This window comes from Chionomys nivalis, chromosome 7, assembly GCF_950005125.1.
Source record: "Chionomys nivalis chromosome 7, mChiNiv1.1, whole genome shotgun sequence".
In the NCBI taxonomy this organism is placed as follows: Eukaryota; Metazoa; Chordata; class Mammalia; order Rodentia; family Cricetidae; genus Chionomys; species Chionomys nivalis.
Window position 1 is genome coordinate 59,800,808 of NC_080092.1, and position 20,749 is coordinate 59,821,556.

At 52.2% G+C, this 20,749-nt stretch overlaps 1 protein-coding gene across 3 annotated transcripts in view; it reads right to left on the reverse strand.

Annotated features, from left to right (window-relative positions):
* Positions 1 to 4,171: 4,171 nt before the first annotated feature.
* Positions 4,172 to 20,749, reverse strand: part of Ksr1 (kinase suppressor of ras 1) — a 133,621-nt gene continuing 117,043 nt past the window's right edge. Inside the window, exons 11-21 of one of the 3 annotated variants that reach the window (XM_057774062.1) lie at positions 20,595 to 20,636; positions 18,581 to 18,629; positions 17,943 to 17,991; positions 17,085 to 17,464; positions 15,426 to 15,522; positions 12,167 to 12,300; positions 11,395 to 11,526; positions 11,091 to 11,226; positions 10,329 to 10,462; positions 9,212 to 9,292; positions 4,172 to 7,122 (exon numbers count right to left, since the gene is read on the reverse strand). In XM_057774062.1, coding sequence (XP_057630045.1) covers positions 7,044 to 7,122; positions 9,212 to 9,292; positions 10,329 to 10,462; positions 11,091 to 11,226; positions 11,395 to 11,526; positions 12,167 to 12,300; positions 15,426 to 15,522; positions 17,085 to 17,464; positions 17,943 to 17,991; positions 18,581 to 18,629; positions 20,595 to 20,636 — 1,313 coding nt within the window. In that variant the 3' untranslated portion in view covers positions 4,172 to 7,043. The remainder of the gene's footprint in view (positions 7,123 to 9,211; positions 9,293 to 10,328; positions 10,463 to 11,090; positions 11,227 to 11,394; positions 11,527 to 12,166; positions 12,301 to 15,425; positions 15,523 to 17,084; positions 17,465 to 17,942; positions 17,992 to 18,580; positions 18,630 to 20,594; positions 20,637 to 20,749) is intronic. The other 2 variants (XM_057774065.1, XM_057774063.1) reach the window with 2 other exon arrangements.

The window sequence follows — 20,749 nt, forward strand, 5'->3', positions numbered from 1 at the left end:
TAGCTTCAAACTCTCAATCCTCCTGCCTCAGCCTTCCAGGTGCTGGGATGATAGCTGTGCACCACCAAACCTGGCTGCAACAAGTTTTTTTTTTTTAAGATTTATTTATTTATTATGTATACAGCATTCCTTCCATGTCTGCCTGCATGCCAGAAGAGGGCACCAGATCTCATTATAGATGGTTGTGAGCCACCATGTGGTTGCTGGGAATTGAACTCAGGACCTCTGGAAGAGCAGTCAGTGCTCTTAACCTCTGAGCCATCTCTCCAGCCCTGCAACAAGGTTTTAAGCAAAGATCAATTTAAGGGAAAATAATGTTATTCTTATTGTGGTGGTGCCTACGGACGGAAGGATGGAGGAACGTGACGCATGATTGACAGACCCACAAGAGCCACTACTAGGGTTCAGAACACAAGTTAGTGGTGGAGCAACTGACTTGCACACGTGAGGCCGAGTTCAAAACCAATACCACACATGTACACGCACATGCACACACCTGCACAGCCTGGTGTGATGGTGCATTCCTATAATCCCAGCACTTGGGAAATGGAGGCAGGAGGATCAGGAGTTCAAGGCTAGTCTTGTCTACATGAGACCCTGTCTCAAAAGCTAAAATGAGGGCTGGAGAGATGGTTCAGTTGTTAAGAAGAGCACTGACTGTTCTTATAGATGATCTGGGTTCGGTTCCTAGACGCACATAGTGGCTCATAACTCCAGTTCCAGGGCATCTATTGTCTTCCATGTGGGGTGCACATGTATGCATGAAAGCAGGCACTCATACACTTAATTTCTTTAATCTTAAAAAAACAAAAACAAAAAACAAAACCAGACAAGCAAAAACCAATCTTCAAGTCTTTCTGTCCTCTTTGTGCCTTGCTGGGGATGGAATCCAGGGCTCTGAAACACGAGGCAAGCAGGCATTCTACCACTGAGGCAAACTCCGGCCTCACTCCAGTTCGATGGGGATACTGAGGTACTGAGACGGCAGGGGACTCTCTCAAGGTCCCTTGTACAGCTTGGGATGAGTTCTGGTAGCCTTCCACAGAAAGTGCCCAGCTAGAGAGACTTGAAAACCACATGAGTTTGCTCTTTCATCTGAAAGAGGTTGGATGTTGGTGAGTTAGGGCCAGGGAGGCAGCTCCACCATCATAGGGGTTCCAGCTCCTTTTCCTGTATCTTATACCATTTTGAGTTTGTTACTTCATGAGCTAAAATAGCTGCTGGAGCCTGCGCCATCACACCCATATCCACTATAACTACGATGTTTGCACGCACGCACGCACACAGCCTCGTGAAGCCCAGGCTGGTCTCAGTTTCTGATCCTTCTGCCTCCCCCTCCTGAGGGCTAAGATTACAGGGGTGGGTGCACTACCACCTGCACCTGTGTACTTAGTTCTAGGGATGAAACCCAGGGCTTCATGCATGACAGGCAACCACGCTACCAAATGAGCCCCAGGCCCAGCTGTAAAACATCTACAAACTGTAAATCTAGTGAACTGGGCCTGGCCACTGGGGTGGGGCTTACAGAGCCGTTCTCCCCCGGTGGAGCTCTTATCTCTGCTGGGAGGCACAGGCAGACTGGTGTTCACACAGAGGTCACACCTGCCCTGCTGGAAGCCCTCGCCTGACACCTACCGGAACTGCTCCCTCCATGTCACTGGCCTATAGTCCCCCTGCATGTCCTGTAGCGTCCCCAGTAGAGGAGCCAGTGTCGTTCTGATGCCAGGTTGCATTCTGAGCAGCGGTGGGCACAGATTTTTCCATTTGAGATTTTTCACATTTCAAGTGAAGCCCCCAGCAGCCCCGTAGAGTCCAATAATTGACAAGTCCAAGAATCAGAGAACCCCTGGGCAGGTGGTGAATGGCAGAATCAGGAGGCAAACAGGGCAGCCTGATGCCTAAGTCTGTGACTGCCCCGGCCACCATCAACTATTACCTACCGGGATGGCTTAGAGGAGGTTCTCTGAGCACCCAGTCACTTGGCTGCCCAGCTGCTCCTCCAGAGCTCATGCATTTGCAGCTGGCTGCACTATCCTGACAGCAGGGATCTGGCTTGCACCTTTACAATCTGGGCAGGCATTGGGTCCCTGCGCTACTCGGCACCAGAGTGGAAGTACCAGTTCAGAGCAGGGTGGACCAGAACTCAGTTTCTGCAGTTGGCAAGCCCCATGTCCCAGTAAGAGATCAGGAAGGATACCTGAGGCTCACTTCTGTATAGTCACATGTGTACCTAAAAACACATGAAAATACACATATACTTATCACACGCAGAGAAAAAAAATTCAGGGGATGTAGCCAGGCATGGTGGCACAGACCTATAATCTCAGGATCAGGTTCCGACGTTGAACCATCCTTGCATTCCAGCAACAAATAAGGATTAGCAAAGAATCTTTTAATATTCTAAATTTAGTTGGCATCTCATCTGGCAGTGGTGGTGCACACCTTTAATCCCAGCACTCGGAAGGCAGAGGCGGATCTCTGTGAGTTTGAGGCCAGCCTGGGCTAAAGATCCAGTTCCAAGACAGCCAGGACCACAGAGTAGTCCTGTGTACAGAGAAATCCTGTCTCAAAAAAAATTTAGTTGGCATCTCATTAAGGATTTGTCATCATCATCATCACCACCATCATCATTGCATGGAGGGGGTGTGCATGTGGAAGCCAGAGGAAAATTCTATGGAGCCATTTCTTTGTCTCTACTTTTACATACAAGAGTTCTGACAATCAAATTCAGGTTACCAGGGTTGCAGAGCAAACACCTTTACCTACTAAGCTATATGATTTTGAAGATTTTCACATCAATATTTATCATGGGACATTTTCTTTTTCTTTTAATATCTATTTATTATGTATACAATATTCTGTCTGCATGTATGCCTGAATGCCAGAATAGGACCCCAGACCTCATTACAGATGGTTGTGAGCCACCATGTGGTTGCTGGGAATTGAACTCAGACCTTCAGAAGAGCAGCCAGTGCTCTTAACCTCTGAGCTATTTCTCCAGCCCCTGATGGAACATTTTCTAGTTTTTTTTCTGGGGGGGGGGATTTTATTTATTTTTCCATGATATTTATTGAGCTCTACATTTTTCTCTGCTCCCCTCTCCCTTCAACTCTCCCCCAAGGTCCCCATGCTCCCAATTTACTCAGGAGATCTTGTCTTTTTCTACTTTCTACTTCCCATGTAGATTAGATCTATGTAAGTCTCTCTTAGTGTCCGTATTGTCTAAGTTCTCTGGGATTGTGGTTTTGTCTTTCTATATCTGGGTTACTTCACTCAAAATAATGTTTTCTAGTTCCATCCATTTTCCTGCAAAATTCAAGCTGTCATTTTTTCTGTTATGTAGTACTCCATTGTGTAAATGTACTTTTTTTTTTTTTTTTTTTTTTATCCATTCTTCGATCGAGGGGCATTTAGGTTGTTTCCAGGTTCTGGCTATGACAAACAAAGCTGCTATGAGGCTCCAGCCACTCATGGGACATTTTCTAGTTTTTTTTTTTTTTTTAATTTGAGCTTTATATCAGTGTGATGCTTACTTTTCACATACGTGCTCTCCACTCTTCAATTTTTCATAAAAGTTTAAGAAATACTGGCATTGGCTCTTGAAATGTTTGGGTAGAATTCACATGTTAAGTCAGTAGGTCCAGGTTTGTAGGTGTGTTTGCAAATAAATTATTTTGGTTTGGTCTTAGTGGGCTTTGTGTGTGTGTGGTTCATCCAGCTTATCTCATTTGTTAATACACATTCATTCTGTCTTACAATCTTTTTTATTTCTGTAGGGCCAGTAGCAATGTCTCCAAGGGTTACTGACATGGGTGCTGAGAACTGAACTCTGGTCCTTGGCAAGAGTAGGATGTGCTCTTAATTAAATACTGAGTCATCTCTCCAGCCCCGAGACACCTGTTCTGAGGTCTAGGCATAGTCAAACTATCTCTCTCTGAGGTGTGAGGGTCTCATGTGCCTCGACTGGCCTGGAACTTGCTATCTAGCTGACAATGGGCTTGAACTCTTGATCCTCCAGTCCTGGCTCCAGAGCACTCTCTTTGGAAAGGTATTCTTCAACTCCTGGAATGGGCTCAGACCCCTGGGCCCTCATTCTTGCCTTCCTATGCCATCTGCTCACATGGTCCCCAACAGTCATCTAGACCGGTCAAAACAAACACGAGCCCCAGAAGACCTTGGTAAAACTTTATTCACAAATGCCAGACCCTAGGCCTGGCTCAGCCAGAGGGTGCATTCTTAGCAGTGGCAAAAACCCCGATATAACACGTTCATCTAGACTCACCGTTTTAATTTAAATTAAAGCATTTCTGGAAGACAAATGTAATTGATAGAAAATATAAAAACTTTTACTGTACAAATTTTACATCACATTCAAAATAAGCAAATGAACATGTGCCTTGTGGCCACAGAAGACACTGGGAGCACACAGATGACGTCCTGGCTAGCGCCGCAGGATAGCATGGCTAATCCACCCCCACTCTGTCACTACAGAGCTACACAGGCTTGCTGCTCCCTGCCTCGACCATAAGACAATGGTCGAGGACTTTGATTTGGTGCACAGGAGCGGCCAGACCAGCACAGCTAGGATTCATGACTTCACGGCCACTCCGATGGGTTAAGGCCTCCTTGGAGGTGAGGCTGGGAACTCGGGATGCCTGGAAAGGTGCCAAAGCTTTTGCTGGGCTCAGACCTTAGGTGGGTAGGCCCTCTGCAGCTCACGCCTTTTTTCTTTCTTTCTTTCCTTTTTTTTTTTTTTTTTTTTTTTTTTTGGTTTTTCGTGACAGGGTTTCTCTGTAGCTTTGGAGCCTGTCCTGGAACTAGCTCTCTAGACCAAGCTGGCCTCAATCTCACAGAGATTCACCTGCCTCTGCCTCCCGGGTACTGGGATTAAAGGCGTGTGCCACCACTGCCTGGCTTCATGCCTTTTTTTCCCATTGCCTTCACAGTGGCTATTGGGGCTGAATTCACAGTATCTGTCATCCTTCATGTGTTTCCCAGGAGACAGGGAGAGCACAGAGGAGGCAAACTTTCCTAACCTCAATTCACATTTACTGAAGTAGAAAAGGAAACAGGGACCATGATGGGGACTCTCTTAAACGAAGGGCAGTGCAGCAGCAGGCCTTGGAGAGGAAGTGAGGAAGGTCCAGCACTATAGCTTCACCAGTGGCCCCAGGGTTCCACGAAGATGTCAGGTCTCCTGCATACTGACTCCCAGCAGATGGTCATCTCCTTAAAGCAGGGACCATGGCTATTCTTACTGGTCTCTAGTACGCGCACAAGATCACATTCACTGCAGGGCTCAGAGCTTCTGGCCCTGAGATGTCTACAATACAGGGTGAGACCCCGTGGGCTGTGTGTGATGCCCTCTGTGGTCTGGTGTTGAGGGATGACTGAAAGGGTTGACTCAGCTGTGAGGGGAGGCCAATGCCACACCACTCACAAAGGGGGAGAATGGCCAGAGGCTGAGTCATTGCGGCGTCTGGGAAGGGACAGCCATGAGACTGCCATAGAGGCAGTAGTTACAGACTCTGTGGTTTTGGAGTAGAGAGGTCACACCAGGGGCTAGGGTGGGAAAGCCAAAGGGACGCGGAAGTGACATGACGGTCCCATTTCAGAGGACAGATGACCCATGCAGAACTGAACAGAGGCTCGCAGCTCTTCCTCCTTCTCACACTGGGGCAGGGTCAAGATGCCACTGTCCCAGCTCTCCTGTAGCATAAACAGCTGTGCTGGGGTGGATGTGGGGAGGATCCCACAACTTCTCAGACACCTGCACTGGACTCTGGTGCTAGGGCAGGCTCTGACAACTGAGCCTTAGTCGGTGTTTAAGAGGGAGCCACATGGCCACTCCACAGTGGGACTGTAAGCCCGTGGGCCAAAATCTACCCACTTCTCCACTCCCATTTCTTCCCCCTTCTGGTTGTGGAGTCGGATGCTGCCCAACCTCTGCTCAAGGACTGCAACACGTCTGACTCACCCCAATCCCTCCTGCCTGCTGGAGTGAACACAAGCAGAAGTCTGAGGCTCACGGATAGGGACTTACTAGGCATGTCTCACTCAACTGTCTGGACAGCCTCAGGCCCCAATCTGAGCTCAGGGCACACACAGGGGTCAGAATGGGCTAAAAGGCTTTGATGAGACTGGGGAAGTGGAAGTGGTGGTAGGTCTGGAACCTTCTGGCATGACAGACATGGGTTTTAAAGTGCTAGGGTCACCGTAGCCTGTATTTGCCACCTTCACTGTCTTCTTCAACCAAGGACTCACTGGACACGTGGCTGATGGGCTAGCTCTTGGCTCTGGGGGTGAACTGAGGCACTGGGGGGGGGTGTAATGATGAAGGCTGGGTTCCACAGCCTTCGTGCCTGCCTGGAGGCCTCAGAGAAGCAGCAAATGTCTCCACAGACGTGTGGCTGTTTCCTCCCACTGCAGTACAAGCTGAGCCAAGATCCATCAGATCTGTCTAGAAGCCACCTGGATTCTGTCTGTACTTTTTAATACAACAAGCCCGGAGCAGAGCAGAAACGAAATCCAAACTCTTCAGGAACTCCTGACCCCATAGTCCAGATGGGTTCCTGGCCAGGGTTTCCTCTGCAAGTTAAGGAACGGTTGGTGTTCCTTATAGGACAAACAGAGGGACCAGGGGCAAGCCTTCTGTCATGTCCTCTTTTCCTAGAACAGTAACATTCATGCTACTTTTCTTCCTTCTTGCTCAACCCTGGGTCCCTCGCTGCTGCAGAATCGTAGAATAGGAAATGTGGGGGCATTTCTCTTGCTCTGAGGTGGCAGCACCCTTCTGTGGAATTATTATTAACTACTGTAAAACACCAAGCTTGCGGGGCAGAAATCTCTGTGTAAACACTGGCTGTAGTGGTGTCGTCTGGAGAGGCGTGTGGCTCCGATCCTGAGCCCCACACCCCCTGTAATGTACATTCTTCACGGAGGAGTCATGCAAAGCTTTTCTGAGTCCTCCTGGTGGCGGTTTGTGTGTTTCGTTATCATGTTTCAGAAAGGAAGACACCCTCTGCACGAACGTGCACGGCCGGCTACATCTTTGGATTACTGGACTCCAGGGCGCCCAGGCCAAACCTTTCAAAGCGGGGCATGACTTTGCTGCTGTTAATGCTGCGGAGAGGAGCAGAGACATGGGTTATGGCTCTGCTGGTTTAGCCAGAGTTAAGATGTCGCTGGCTATGCTTGGCAGAGGATCTGAGTGAGGACAACTGCTCGGCCCATGGCCTTGGCAGAGCTGCTCCTGGCTCCTAAGTCCTGGGCATTGGCCACAGTCCCTACCTGGAGAACAGTGACATGGCCTGTTCACCTGACTCGCCAGCACCCAGCATAACAGCAGCCGCTGTGGGATGGAGGGTGTTCCCTCACTGGCTGCTCCGTGTGGATGTAGAGCTGATGAGAGACCTGAGGACCTGTACCTGTACTGATGTCACACACTCTTTTTAGAAATGGTGTTCAAGTGGGATCCACTGCGGGGAGCAGAATCAATCCTGAGCCCAACAGAGGGCCGTGGAACCCCTAACAGGTGTGACAGCAGCTCTGCCTCTATTACTGAGTGACTCTCTTTAGGACATTTCTGAGTGTGGCTTTTAAGGACTCAGCCCTTCTGAACTGATGCCGTTCACGGTAACACGATGTGTGTGTGTGCGTGCCTACTGTCCTCTGTCTTCATGAGAGAGACACAGGGCTCCAGACAGGGCCCATGACCTCGGTGCGTGCCTACTGTCCTCTGTCTTCATGAGAGAGACACAGGGCTCCAGACAGGGCCCGTGACCTCAGTGTGAGCTTTGGGTAGCTCTGAACCACTACACCCCTTGCAGGACAATGTCCCAGGGTCGTCAAGCTCCTTCCCATCCTCTGAGCATGCTCAGCAGGGGCTCGTGAAGGTGTTAGTAGGGGCTAGGGACCAGAGGAACACAAGCAAGAGCCACTCTTAGGAGAGCAGGAGAGAAAAGTCCGTCTCATCCACGGAGGCCGTTCTTCCGCCTTGAGGGGTCACCCTGTTAGTGCCATCCTCCCCTGGCAGTGACTCAAGTCAGGTACCCACAGGCCGTATGGAGGGGAGGGGCCGTTGTTAAAAAAGCACAAGAAGGAGTCTGGAGGGAGCAGACTGGAGCAGCAGAGATGGCATCCCCTGGGTTAGTGCCCGCTGGCGTTTGGAGTCTTAGAAGTCACGGAGCGGAGCTGGCGGTTAGGAGGAAAGAAGCCTGGGGCATGCAAGACAGCCAGGCCTATAACCTACAGAGAGAGAGAGCAGCGTCAAAACCTGAGCCTGAGGGAGCCAGGGCACGGCGTCTGGCCAGAGCGGCTGCCCAGGGACACAGCTGCCTGCAGAGAATAGGATGCCCAACTCCACTCCTCGGGATGGCAGAGGGGCAACTTTGATAGGTGGTGTGGGCACGGGGGAGCTTTTCCAAGTTCCCATGGGGCCGTGACGGGCACCCCTCAGTTCCTTAAGCCCACAGCTCCTTGTGATAATCAAACTGGCCCTCTAGGGAGTACCACTTCTGCTCCCTGATGCTTTCCCTCCCCCAATGTATTTATTATTACTATTACTGTTACTAACATTGGTAGTGCTGGGGCCTCATAGATGCTAAGCAAGAGTTCTACCATGGAGTCTCATCCCCAGCAATTTGTTGATGCTTTTTGTTTGTTTGTTTGTTTATTGAGACAGGGTCTCTCCTGGCACTCACTACATAGACCAGGCTGGCCTTGAGATCCACCTGCCTCTGCCTCTGAAACTGGAATTAAAAGTGTGTGTGAGTCACCGTGCTCAGCTGCCATTGGTGCTTTTACTTCTGAGACTTCACTATGTATCCCAGGCTAGACCCAAACTTAAAACCCCCCTGCCTCAGCCTCCTGGAAGCTGGGATAACAGGCATATGCTACCACAACTGGCTCACTAGATTCTCCTCTTCTGAACTTCACCCAGAAGTGGGATTTGAGGGACTTGGCTCAATGAGCTCATTCTCCCTCAACCACATGGTATGGAGAGGGGCCCTGCCTGCCACACCCCTCTGTGAGAAACACTAGCCCAGTGGCCCTTGCTGGTGCCCATTTCAGCTGCAAAAGGTCACTGTGGATTATGGGAATGAAAGCATGGATGCGAGAAGCTGGCATGCAGAGACAGAATGGGAAGCGCAGGTATGCAATGGGGACAGTCACACACAGGCAGGAAATGAGAGAAGTGATAGAAACACACTATTCCTCCAGAACTGGACAGGAGCTCTTAAAGTCAGGGTGACCATAGCGTCCTTTCCCGTAGTAGCGGCTCCGCCAGCGGCTGGGGGTGCCCGAGACCATTTCGCCAGCAGTTGAAGAGGGCCGTCGGATCCGGTCCGGCCAGCAGACAGGTTGGGGGGCAGGGGAGATGACAAGACAGGCCAGGGGATCCGCCACCCCCCGAAAATGAAAAGTGACAAAGTCATGGGGAAAGAAAAGAGAAAGTGAGAGTTAGCGGCCCCGGAACAAAGACCAGAAACAGAAGGCTCTTCCTGGCTGTCATGGAGGCCTGGGAGCTGGTGGCTATGGACAGATGACGGCTCTACTAGTGAACTCAGTTTCCCATCTGTGAGATGAGAAGGTGGCACTGACTGGCTTCCAGCAACAGGGGTCGTCTTTGGCTGCCGGTGCCTGCCCAGTGCCTGTCCAGTGCCAGCAGGGTTTGGTGGAAGAGGAACCCTGTATTCACAGGGCCCAAGACCTACAGCAGCACAGGGCTCAGCCTGGAGGCCTCATCACCCCTCACCCACTGTCAATGCCCACACTTCACCTGCCAAGCTTATGGGATTTACCTGATACTTCTGGGCAAAGTTCCTTACCTAAGCCCCGCTGTGGAAACTGAGACAGGTAACGAGGCCCCACATCCTGACAAAGGGGTGTGGATGGAGAGGGGTCTTTAGAGGAGGAAGCCAGAGTAGAAACAGAACAGGACAAAATGCAGGAGAGATGACAGTGGCCCCTGGGGATCTGGGGCTCTACACAGCTGAGTGGCATGGCCCATTAAGGCACAGCAAGATTTCAGTGATCAACAGCTCAGCGACTAAGTGGGTACCAGGTCCTGACCTCTGACCCTTTCTCCTCTCAGGCATAACTTTCTCACCCTGGGCTTGGTGTCAGTGATGCTCTATACAGTGAGTGACATGTAGATTCCCACAGGTGGAAACTGGAGGTGTCTGCCTGCTAAGGGCGTCTCTCCCCCTCCCCCATGGAAGCCCCAGAGCATAGTCTGATGCCTGTTCAGCAGAGGGCGCCCTTAAACACCCCAGACAGGCTCTCCAGGATCTGATGGCAGGTCAGGCTTAGGAGGGAATACTTACTCAGCCGACTTCCAAAAGTGCCCGGGATGAGAGAGGCGCCGGTTCAGCTTGGGCAGCTTCTCCAGCATGTCCATCAGCAGGCTGAAGCTGGGTCTTTCCTGCAGGTCGAAAGCCCAGCACGCAGACAGGATCTCCTGCAAAGGGCACTGTGGTCAGTGTGTGTGGGCATCTGGGAGGCGGTGAGGGTGCAGATGGACAGGACACTTCATAAGGGTTCCTGTGAAGTTCCTAAGTGCACTACATGACTATTGGCACAGAATCCTGGGAAGTAAGCGTTTCAGAGGTGCCACCAACCTTCCAGGTCAAAACGAACTTGCCTGTTTCCCTTTCTCCTCAACTTGCCCTTTCCTAATGTCAGTGACCAAGTCAGGCAGGATGGAAATAGGAGAGGGGGGAATGAAGGCAGGTGGCCTATGCACATCATAGGAACGTGGAAGTGTCCAGGGGTGAATGTGAGATCCTGGCACTGTATCCAGGGTGGGGAGGCCACAAGTGGGCGTCTTAGCACTACCAGAGTGAAGACTGGCTGGACAAGAACTAAACACAGGAATGCAGCTGCCAGCCTGCAGAGCGGCCTCCACAACGGAAGGAAAACCTTCTCTCAGCGTCCACTCAGCCCCCAGCACCATCTGCAGCCTCAACACCCAGAAGGGTGGACTACACACACGGCCATCACAAGACCCCTACCCCAGGCTCGGGGTGAGTGGAGGGCAGTCATGTCACACGCCCAGCCCACCCTCGGGCCCTGCTTCCTCTACTCACGCCGACTTCCTTCCCCAGGCTGACGGAGGCCAGGACGCGCCTCACTCCTTCCCCACTTCCGATCTGCCATATCAAGGCTTCTGCAGGCTGGTGTTTAAAGGGCCACTCTCTTGCCTGTAGTTCATACCACACGGTCCTATGGAGACACACACCACAGTGAGAGCTACTGTCCATGTTAGGAGCCAGAGACAAAAGGTCAAAGATATGGTCACTCTGCCAACAAGGGGGCACAGCCATGACTTCCCAAGGCACACTTCCCAGCTCGATGGCCACCACTGTACTTGAGTGCCAGTGGCCTACTCACCCGAACGCATAGACATCAGCGGCTTTGGAGAAGGGCAGCTGGTCCTCATCCCTCCCGGGTATCATTTCTCGTACAATCTCAGGTGCCAGGTAGCACAGCCAATCATGGGACAGCTTCAGTTGGTTCTCACGCCTGGAGACCAGGACAAGAACATGGGCCCCTCAGTGGGGAGCAGGTTGCCTGACTTACGCATCTGTGCTCATTCACACGTGGCAGAGAAAACTCAGAGAGGAATATGGAAGTCTTCCTTGCCCTTGAACAGGATAGGCACTTCTAGAAAGGGAGGCCACAGTTGGGAATGGCAGGGAGCCACTGGGGACAGTGATGGAGTCCTTGTACTGAGAGAGTGACTAGTCTGTCTAGGACCTCAGGCCTGTCTGCAGATGTCAAACCTGCAGGCTGACTCTCTGGCCTGTCAATCTTCCTTGAGGCCCCACCCCCATTCTTATGGAGGAGCTTTTCTTGTCACCCAACCCCTTTACAATCACAGGCAGTAAAATCCAATGCTCTTTCTCATCAAGAGGATATAAACCAGATCTCTCACCCACCACTGAGTAGCCAAGCCGAATGTGCCAGGGGACTCAGCCTCCATGGGTATCCACCTAAACACCACCCAGACCCAACCCTGGACTGAAACCACATGGGCAGAACCAGGAACTGCGGCAACCTGGCCTGTGCAGGGAAGGCTCTTGCCAATGGATACAGCCTGGGTATTCCACACTCGTGTAATGCTGCAGCTCCCCATGCATGCAGATACCCATGGCCAACTCACCGCTCCTCCCGGACCACGCCCGAGATCCCAAACAGCCCGAAGTCTGTGATGACCACTTTGCCGTTATCGTAAAAGACATTCTTGGACTTGAGGTCTTTGTGCACGATGCCCTTGGCATGAAGATACCCCATGCCCTGAAAGACAGCCAACCTTGTATCAGAGGGTAGGGGATGCTGAGCTTTACTTGGGGCGAGGTGCGCTACCCATCCCCCCACCCAATCTTAAGGATACTGTCCTCACCTCACAGATGAAGCAACTGAGGCCCAGAGAGGGCAAGTGACTGCCCCAGGTCACACCACAGCAGTTAACCACGGAGCCCAAACCTGACCTCAAACCAGTTCATGCTCTTTCTACAGCCGCCTCAGACTTGGGTAAGGTGTGAGGCATGGGCACAATGACTGGCAGTGGGCAGAGGTCGAGGAGGTAAAGATCAGTGATAAGGGCTGGAGATGGAGCTCAGTAGTTAAGCGTGTGTTCCCATGCACAAGGTCCCATATTCAGCATTATCAATTTTAAATAATCAGGGCTGGAGGGATGGCTCAGTGGTTAGGAGTACCTCCTTCTCTTGCAGAGGATCAGAGTTCAGTTTCCAGCACCCACATAGGGTGGCTCACAGCCATCTGTAACTCTAGGTCCAAGGAATTCAGTGCCCATTTCTGGTCTCTGTGGGCACCAGGCGCGCGCGCGCGCGCGCACACACACACACACACACGGGATGGGGGGGCAGCAGATGGATGACAAGATCTTAGAAACAGATTTGATGAATAAGGAGTTCCCTAGATGGGCTCTGCTCCTAAGCAGGGCGACACCCAGAGCAGGTAAGAGACATTCCTTAGAGGGGATCTCAAGTTTGGCTGTTTCCAACACCTTGCCATGGTAACAGGGGATTCAGACCTGAAGCCTGAGTTCCACGCTCCACCCTCACTCAGTTAGCACTATGTGGCCTTGGGCACAGTGCTGGCCCCTCTGAGCCTCTGCCTCCTCATCCGTCAGGTGAAATGTGGTGGGCGATTCTCACAGCAAGTGCTCTGGCCTGACCTCAAGGTCAGGGGCACATGGTCCAGGTGCTGGAGGGACAGGTTCCACCATGGGCTAAGGACAAGCAGCTAACCCTGTCTGAGGCGAGCTTGGTGGGTGACACTTGCAATCACAGCACTTGGGAAACAGAGGCAGGGCTTAAGGTCATCCTCAGCTACAGTGAATCTGAGGACGACCCACCCACATGCACAAGCCCCAGGAGTGATAGCTGGGAAGGGCCAGGTTACAGACAGGCTCTAGAGTTGAACCTGGACCATCAGTCTTTCTTCACAATTTCCCCGAGTCTCCACCACAAACCCCCAGGTTGCAAACCCTCTCACAGAAGGTCAGGTCCCTCCGCTCTGCTTTTGACTCTCAATGCATCTCAAATTACTCCAAAGAGAAGTGACTAGGGTGGGGATGAGGTGGGGGCTGAGCCAGGGCCCCCAGGGGCAAGAGAAGGTCTTTCAGTAAAAAGTGAATAGAAGGAGTGAGAGGCCAGTGTGAGTCACCTGTCCTCCTGGCCCCCTGGACTATGGTGACTCAGAGGGCAGCTCCCAGATCTGAGGGTGAAGGGGGAGTAGGGACGGGTAGGAGTCAGGTGTGGGGGCAGGGCAGAGTCCTTGGTGAAAGGCCACACCTGAGGCAGAGGTGACACTGAGGGTTTTGGTCTCGGAGGTTTAATTTCTAAGTGTGGCCATGGGAAAAAAAGGGGCAGACTGAAATCCTGGTTTGTCCTCAATACCATTATCATTTTTATCTTTTCCTTTCTAAGACATCCACATATACAAAATGGCCTGAGAGAAGAGGGGGAAGAGGAGGGGGAGGGGTCAGAAAGGAAGGCCAGTTGGCACATAGCGGCAAAGGGGCAGCTCTTCTTTTCCGAGACAAGGTTTCATGTAGCTCGGGCTAACTTTGAATTTGCTTGGTAACCAAGGATGATCTTGAACTTCTGATCTTCCAGTCTAGCTTCCAAGGACAGGGATTACAGGTGTGCCACTATGCCTGGTTTATGGTGCTGGGCACTGAACACATGACTTTGTACATGCTAAGCAAGCACTCGACCAGCTGAGCTCCGTCCCAGCCTGAGAGGCTGCAGATTTTCAACACAAAGAGTCTTATCAGTGTTCTAGGGTTTCTGTTTTGTAGCCAAAGAAGTCCCCCTTCCCTGTGTGGTCCAGGCTGAGTTCAAACTCTCAATCCTCCTGCCCCAGCCTTCCTAGCTCTGGGATTTATATTCATGGTACTTGGCTTTTATTCTTTTAAAATTAGATTTATTCATTTTATGTGTGTTTTGCCTGAAATTACGTATGTGCATCATGTGTGTGCTTGGTGCCCATGGAGGTCAGAAAAGGGTGTCGGATCCCCTGACCTGGAGTTAAGGATGGTTATGAACCACTGTATGGGTGCTAGAAATTGAACTTGCAAGAACAAGTGCTCTTAACCGCAGACCCTGCCTCTCCAGCCCTCGTAATAGTTTGTATAAGCTTCGAGTGAGAGGCTCACTTTACTTTTTAGATGAGTACAGAATGGAAAAGAGCTGCCTGCACAGAACAAAGGGGCCTGTTCCCAGGAAGCCTGGATTTGGATAACCACAAATTTGCAAAAGGTGTGGGTCCTTAAAACTTTTTAACCTATTTATATATTTTTAATGATTTATTTTTATTTTATGTGCAATGGTATTTTGTCTGCATGTGCATCTGGGTAAGGATGCCAGAGCCCCTGGAACTGGATTACAGACAAGCTGTGAGCTGCCATGTGGGTGCTGGGATGTTGAACCTGGGTCCTCTGGAAGAGCAGCCAGTGTTGCGTCATCTGTCCAGCCCAGGTGTGGTCTTTTGATGCCCTGAAGTGAAGCACTCTGTTCCCCACTGATGATGCTAAGAAACCCTCACCATGCCTATCTCTTGCCAACTGTTCTCTGTACGGATGATGTCATTCTGTCTCTGCTCTGACCTAATCAAGGAGGCTGTGTTGGTATTCACGGGGGGAAGCTGAGGCTCAGCTCCGTGAAGTCACACAGCTAGGATACTTTAGAACATGCAGTTTCTTCCCAGCTAATTCGGTTCTATTAACACCAGCTGAGTGGTGAGCTCTGGACCTGATTGGAGGAGACCAGGCAGAAGTGCCCCAGTTAGGAGACAGAGGAGCCACAAACCACCTGGCACAGGCGGATATGGCCTGGGAAAGGACCAAAAGCTCTAGAGGCAGCTGGAACCCCCCTCCCCAACCCTGCTTTTACCTTGATGATCTCCTGGGCGATCTGCCTCGTCTTGTTGATGTCCAGAGATATCTTGGGGTCCCTCACGAATGAGTGCAACGTCCGCCCCTTGCAGAAACTGTTGAGGGCAGTGGGGGTTGGAAAGAGGCCTGAAGCTGCGATAGGCTAACCCCACTCCCATGGAACCTGGGAGGGAAACTGGGCCCACCTGCTTCTGGAAGGTTCTCCATCCCAACCAACAAGACACAAACATGTGTTTTTTAAGCCAAGACTCCAGCTGGAGCCCAACTAGACATGCTTACACATACATGCACATCCATTTCTGGAGGTGCAGGGCCTGCCAGCTTTCCTTGCACAAGGAAACAGCTGGATCACATTCCCAGCCAATCAAGGCTGAACAGAGGACTCAGATGGGGAAGAACTCTGCCTCCAGGGCATCACATCCTGTTGTTCCTCTCTGTGCAGCCCCTTGCACTAATTCTAAGCTCTTCAGGAACTGAGGCCCGAGTGACAGGAGGGTGGATGGATGGCAGAGGAGGCTGCAGAGCTGCGGCACCCCAAGGGGACTCCCTGGGGAGTCGCTGCCCTGCTTTTTTATAGAAAGTCTCAGAGGAGTTCTTTATCTCTGAGAAAAAATCATTTATTGTATTAAGAAAAAAAAACAGTTGTTTGTTTGTAGTGGTTTGCTTGTTTCCCCAAAGCACATGTGCAGGTGCAGGACACCTCATGCTGGTGAGGGCGGTTCTCTTGGCTTTGTGGAACTGAAGTGGTGAGTACCTGAGTTGGGCTCCATCGCCCACTTACAAAGCGAACATGAAACTGGGCGTGACAACAGACACCTTTATTCTCAGTACCCAGGAGGCAGGAGCAGGGGAATCTGGGTTCAAGTCCAGCCTGGTCTACACAGTGAGTTCTAGGACAGCTGAGGCTCTATCAATAGACCCCATCTGTGCGTGTTTGGCAACCCACACATCTGTAAACCCCAGTGCTGGGGTCCGAACTCAGGCCCTCAGGCTCACACGGGTGTTCTTGTCCATCAAGCCTTCTCCCCAGCTCCCTTGTCTGATTTTAAAGAGGCCCAGGAAACCGTTTCTGTGTCTAGGCCTGTTGCTCTGGGCAAGGACATTGTTTTCCATGGAGAGCGACAAGTGGGTCAGAGAAGACTTTCTGAAGTGAGAAACAGTGCCCTCACCTGCTGAGTCATCTCGCAGGCCCCCAATCTGCTCTATTTTAATGGAAGGGATATTGAGATTCACCACACCCACTTTCGTGGGGAGAAGTGTCCAGGCAAGGCGCTATAAGTGTAGCTTCTGCTCTGTGTCTTCTAGAACACTAGGGTTTCCTTTAGGCTCAGAGGGGTCTCTTGATCGATTGGTTGACTTATTTATTTATGCATTTATTTTGAGGAGAGCCAAGGTCTTGCTATGCAGACCCGGCTTTCTAAAACTCAAGATTCCCCTGTGTCAGCCTCCGGGTGCCAGCACTACAGGTGTATGCTGCCACGCCCAGCTCTGGTGTTCTAACATCAGTGGGCAGTGTGGATGGGGACATGATTCCCTATCTTTGGTTTTCTTCTTCCTCTTTGATAACCCTTCCACATCCTCCAGGGCATCCACAGAAGCCTCGGGCTTCAGGGACAGGGAAGCTGTGCTGCTCACGGACCCAGACGGGGTGGCTTACCTGGTGATAATGGCCAGGTGGGGTGGGTTCATGCAGGCCCCCATAAAGAGAACCACGTTCTCATGCCTGGTCTGCCTGTAGTTCATCACCTCTTTCTTGAACAGCTTCAGGTGGTCCTGATTGTGGCCATCCATCTCCAGCAGCCGAATGGCCACCTCGCCATGCCAACGGCCTCGGTGCACCCGGCCCCAGCGGCCCTGCCCAATGGGCTCGCCTAGCTCCACCTGTTCAAAGGGGATGTCCCACTCCTGCAGGTACACGCTGGTCTGGCTGGCTTTTCGAGAGATGGGGCCCCGCCAGGGCCGGCGGGAGCTGGGGAGGTCGTCCACCTCGTCCTCATCATCTTCTGCCTCGGATTTGCCAGCCTCAGGTTCCTCAGCCTGAGAGGAGAATGAGATTGAAAGAGAGGAGTGAGTCTGGGTCTCATGTAGCCCAGGCTAGCCTCCAACTTGCTATGTAGCTGAGGATGACTTTGACCTTCTGATCCTACCACCTCCATCTCCTCAACGTCCTGCACCACCACACCTGGTTAAGATGACGATGGCGGTCCTTGGCACCTATGAGAACCGCCTATCAGGCTCTGATTACAGAGGTAGATGCCTGCCTCCATCCCAGGCTAGCTGAATTAGCTCCCAGGCCAGGGGCGGGGTCTGTGGGCTGGGAGCCGGGACAGGAGAATACAGAGGCTCTCACAGCTAGCACTTTACATCATTCTCTGGTTATGCACACCACACCTGCCCACACCTGCTGCAACAGGCTCTGCACCCTCACTCCCCCACGGCCCCCACCACCCTGTGCACCCTAAGAGAAGAGAGAGAGGCAGCTATCTTGGGTCTCAGGCACATCGCTCCCACTCACCTCTGCTTCATGAACACCCAGCACATCTGCTTTGGGCTGGTCATCGGGCCTAAGAGTGAAACGGGCTTTGTCAAGGAGATCCTGGGCTGGGCCAAGGGTGGCCCTGGGGGAGGCAATGTGGAAGCTGTGGATATGGCTGGAGGCTGGGGGTGGGAACGCGGGGGTGGGCAGTTACCGCCCTGGCCCTTGCAGCACATGGTGCAGGGTCCCACACTCCTGCCTCTGAGCAGGCTATCACCACCTCGCAGTGTGAACTTATGTAATTTAGCCCCTCTAAGTGGTTGCACTTAGAGACCTACTTCCCTGGCTGAGAACTGAGGGCCAGGAGACAGGAGCTCAAGGTAACCTAATGGAGAGGGGGATCTAGAGGCAGGAGCTAGGTGTAGCAAGTCTCTCTGTGTTCACCTATATTTCCTGCTGAGCCATGAGTCTGCTGTTGTTGTATACACAGCCCCATATAGGGCTCACAGTATGGATAGGAGGCGAATGTAGATTCACCCATCCCCCACCAGGCTGGCCCAGAACCAGAGGGTCAGATATATAGGGGTGGGTTGGGAGGGTCAGATATGTAGGGGTGGGTTGGGAGGTGGCTGGGGAGGGTCATATATGTAGGGGTGGGTGGCTGGGGAGGGTCATACCGTGTGCTTTCAGCTGTGCTGGAGGGCAGGGCTGCCTGAGCTGAAATGTCTGTGGGAAAGAGAACAAGAGCAAAGTGTGAGCATGCTTTTCTTCATCCGTAAAGACTGGCACACCAGGGATACCCTTCTCTTCTGAGCTGTCACCTCTCCTCAGGCCGCTTCCACCAGGATCAGCTCATGTTTTGCAAGCTGACACAAACTCAGTCTCTACAGCCTTTGGTCTACATGGCTGCCCCAGGCAGAGGCTTTGGGTGAGTGACTCTAGAGACCCCAACAATTAATACTACTGCTGTGGGCTCAAATGACCCCACTGTAGCAAAAGCTAACACTGCTGCCCCCACAGAGGGTCCTTCTGGAAGGAAGCAGGGCTGGCTGTCACCTTTCAAAGCAGGGATACCCTTTGCCTAGCTAGAGGTCGGGCTGGCAGCTACGCAGCACCGATAAAGTCTGTGGCACCTGGTGCCTGGTGGAACTGCTGGTCCCGACTCTGAGAGTGGTTGGCTGCCCTCACAGTGCTGCGTAAGAAGAGGAAATCCAGTCTGTGCACCAAGAGGCTCCAGGCTGGCAACTAAGGCCAGCCCCGGGACCCTAGGTGGCCCAGCTGTAGCACAAAGACCTACTTCTAGGACACCAGAAACAGACACGTCTCCTCCCGAGTGGAACAAAGAGCCACGTGAAGAGCGGTGTCGGTGAGCAGAGCTCTCCTCTCTCCACAAAGAGAACCAGGAAGTGGCAACAGCTCAAGCTATCAGAGCCCCTTTCCTACCCTGGACAAAGACCTCCCCCCTCAGCCCTCAGCTAGTCTCCTTTGCTAGAAGGGTTTCTCCACAGCTGTCAAAGAAACCAGACTCAGAGAGAAGCTGTGGCCTTCTTATGGGGAGATGCACACGTGAGCGCAACACCTTGGGCAGTGTTGGGGTCCACGGACCTCAGAAGCATCTGCTATGACCTCTCCAGACACCTCCATATTGCCTCCAGACTGCCAGGCCAGCATATTCACACATGCTCAGGCCACTCCAGATGCTACACACGTCTTGGGTGAGGTGCGGGGGTAGGGGTGGGGGGCAAATGTCTGGGAAGCCTCACACCTGCCCTTAAGAGTGTATTGTGCACTCTGTTCTTGTTCCAACTAATACACGGAGCCCTACCCCACCTGCAGGGCACAGCAGGCCACTCGGGAAGAAATGCTGTGACTCCCCAGCTGTGTGTGTACATACACATCCTAGAGCCGGTAACTACAAAGGCTCTGCGAGGTGAGGTAGGGGATCACACAACAGGGGTGCACCCAAAGCCCCTGGCAGCCTGCACACACACCTGAATAGAATTATGGGGAAAACGGTTACCAAACGCTCCAACTCGATTCTTCAAGGGAGCTGATCCAGAGAATAGAAAAGCCTGGAATAACCAAAATACTGGGGCTTCCAGTCTTGGCAAATCAGAGAAAAGACTATTAGAATTGTCTAAAGCGCATAACCCCACAGTGTTGGGTACTTCCAGCGGGAGGAGAAAAGCATCGATCTTATTCGGCCTCGAATGGGAGGAGTCTGGGCCAATACAGAAGTGTGCAAAATAGTTTTTGTAGAGGGAATCCAAAGGTTGCCTTACTAAGTGGAAATTTTTCCGTCAAGCAATGGAGGTAGTTCCACTGAATGCCAGCAGGTGGCACTGTGTGCTAAGGCTGGGAAAGGCAAAGCCAGCTGAGGGATGGAGACGGTGCCTGCCTGCTAAGACTTTCCCAAATTAGCTTTCCCTTGTCACTCATTTTTCAGGAGGCATCGGCAAGCAGCCCCCATCCCTCATTCTGCAAACCCCACTTCTGGGCAGGGTGACCTTGAACCAGTTCCCTGCAGTCTCTGTGAGGGGCTGCACAGGATGGACTCCAGGGTCCCATCCAGCAAGGTACTGCCCTCTGGCCCAGCTGCAGAGGGCTCAAGCACATGGGGAGAATGCACCAGGCGGGACAGACAGAGGGTCACAGCAAGGGGCAGTGAGTGGACCCATGCAGAGGACTCACCTGGGAAGATAAACTGCTGTCTGTGATGGATGAAGCAGGCAGCTTAAAACAGAAGAGGAGGTGAGTCACACGGTGCGAAGGCAGCGCGGGGGGGGGGGGGGGGGGGGAGGGGTGCATGGACTGGTGGGGGGAGGTGCTGGTTATTGGCTTAGGTG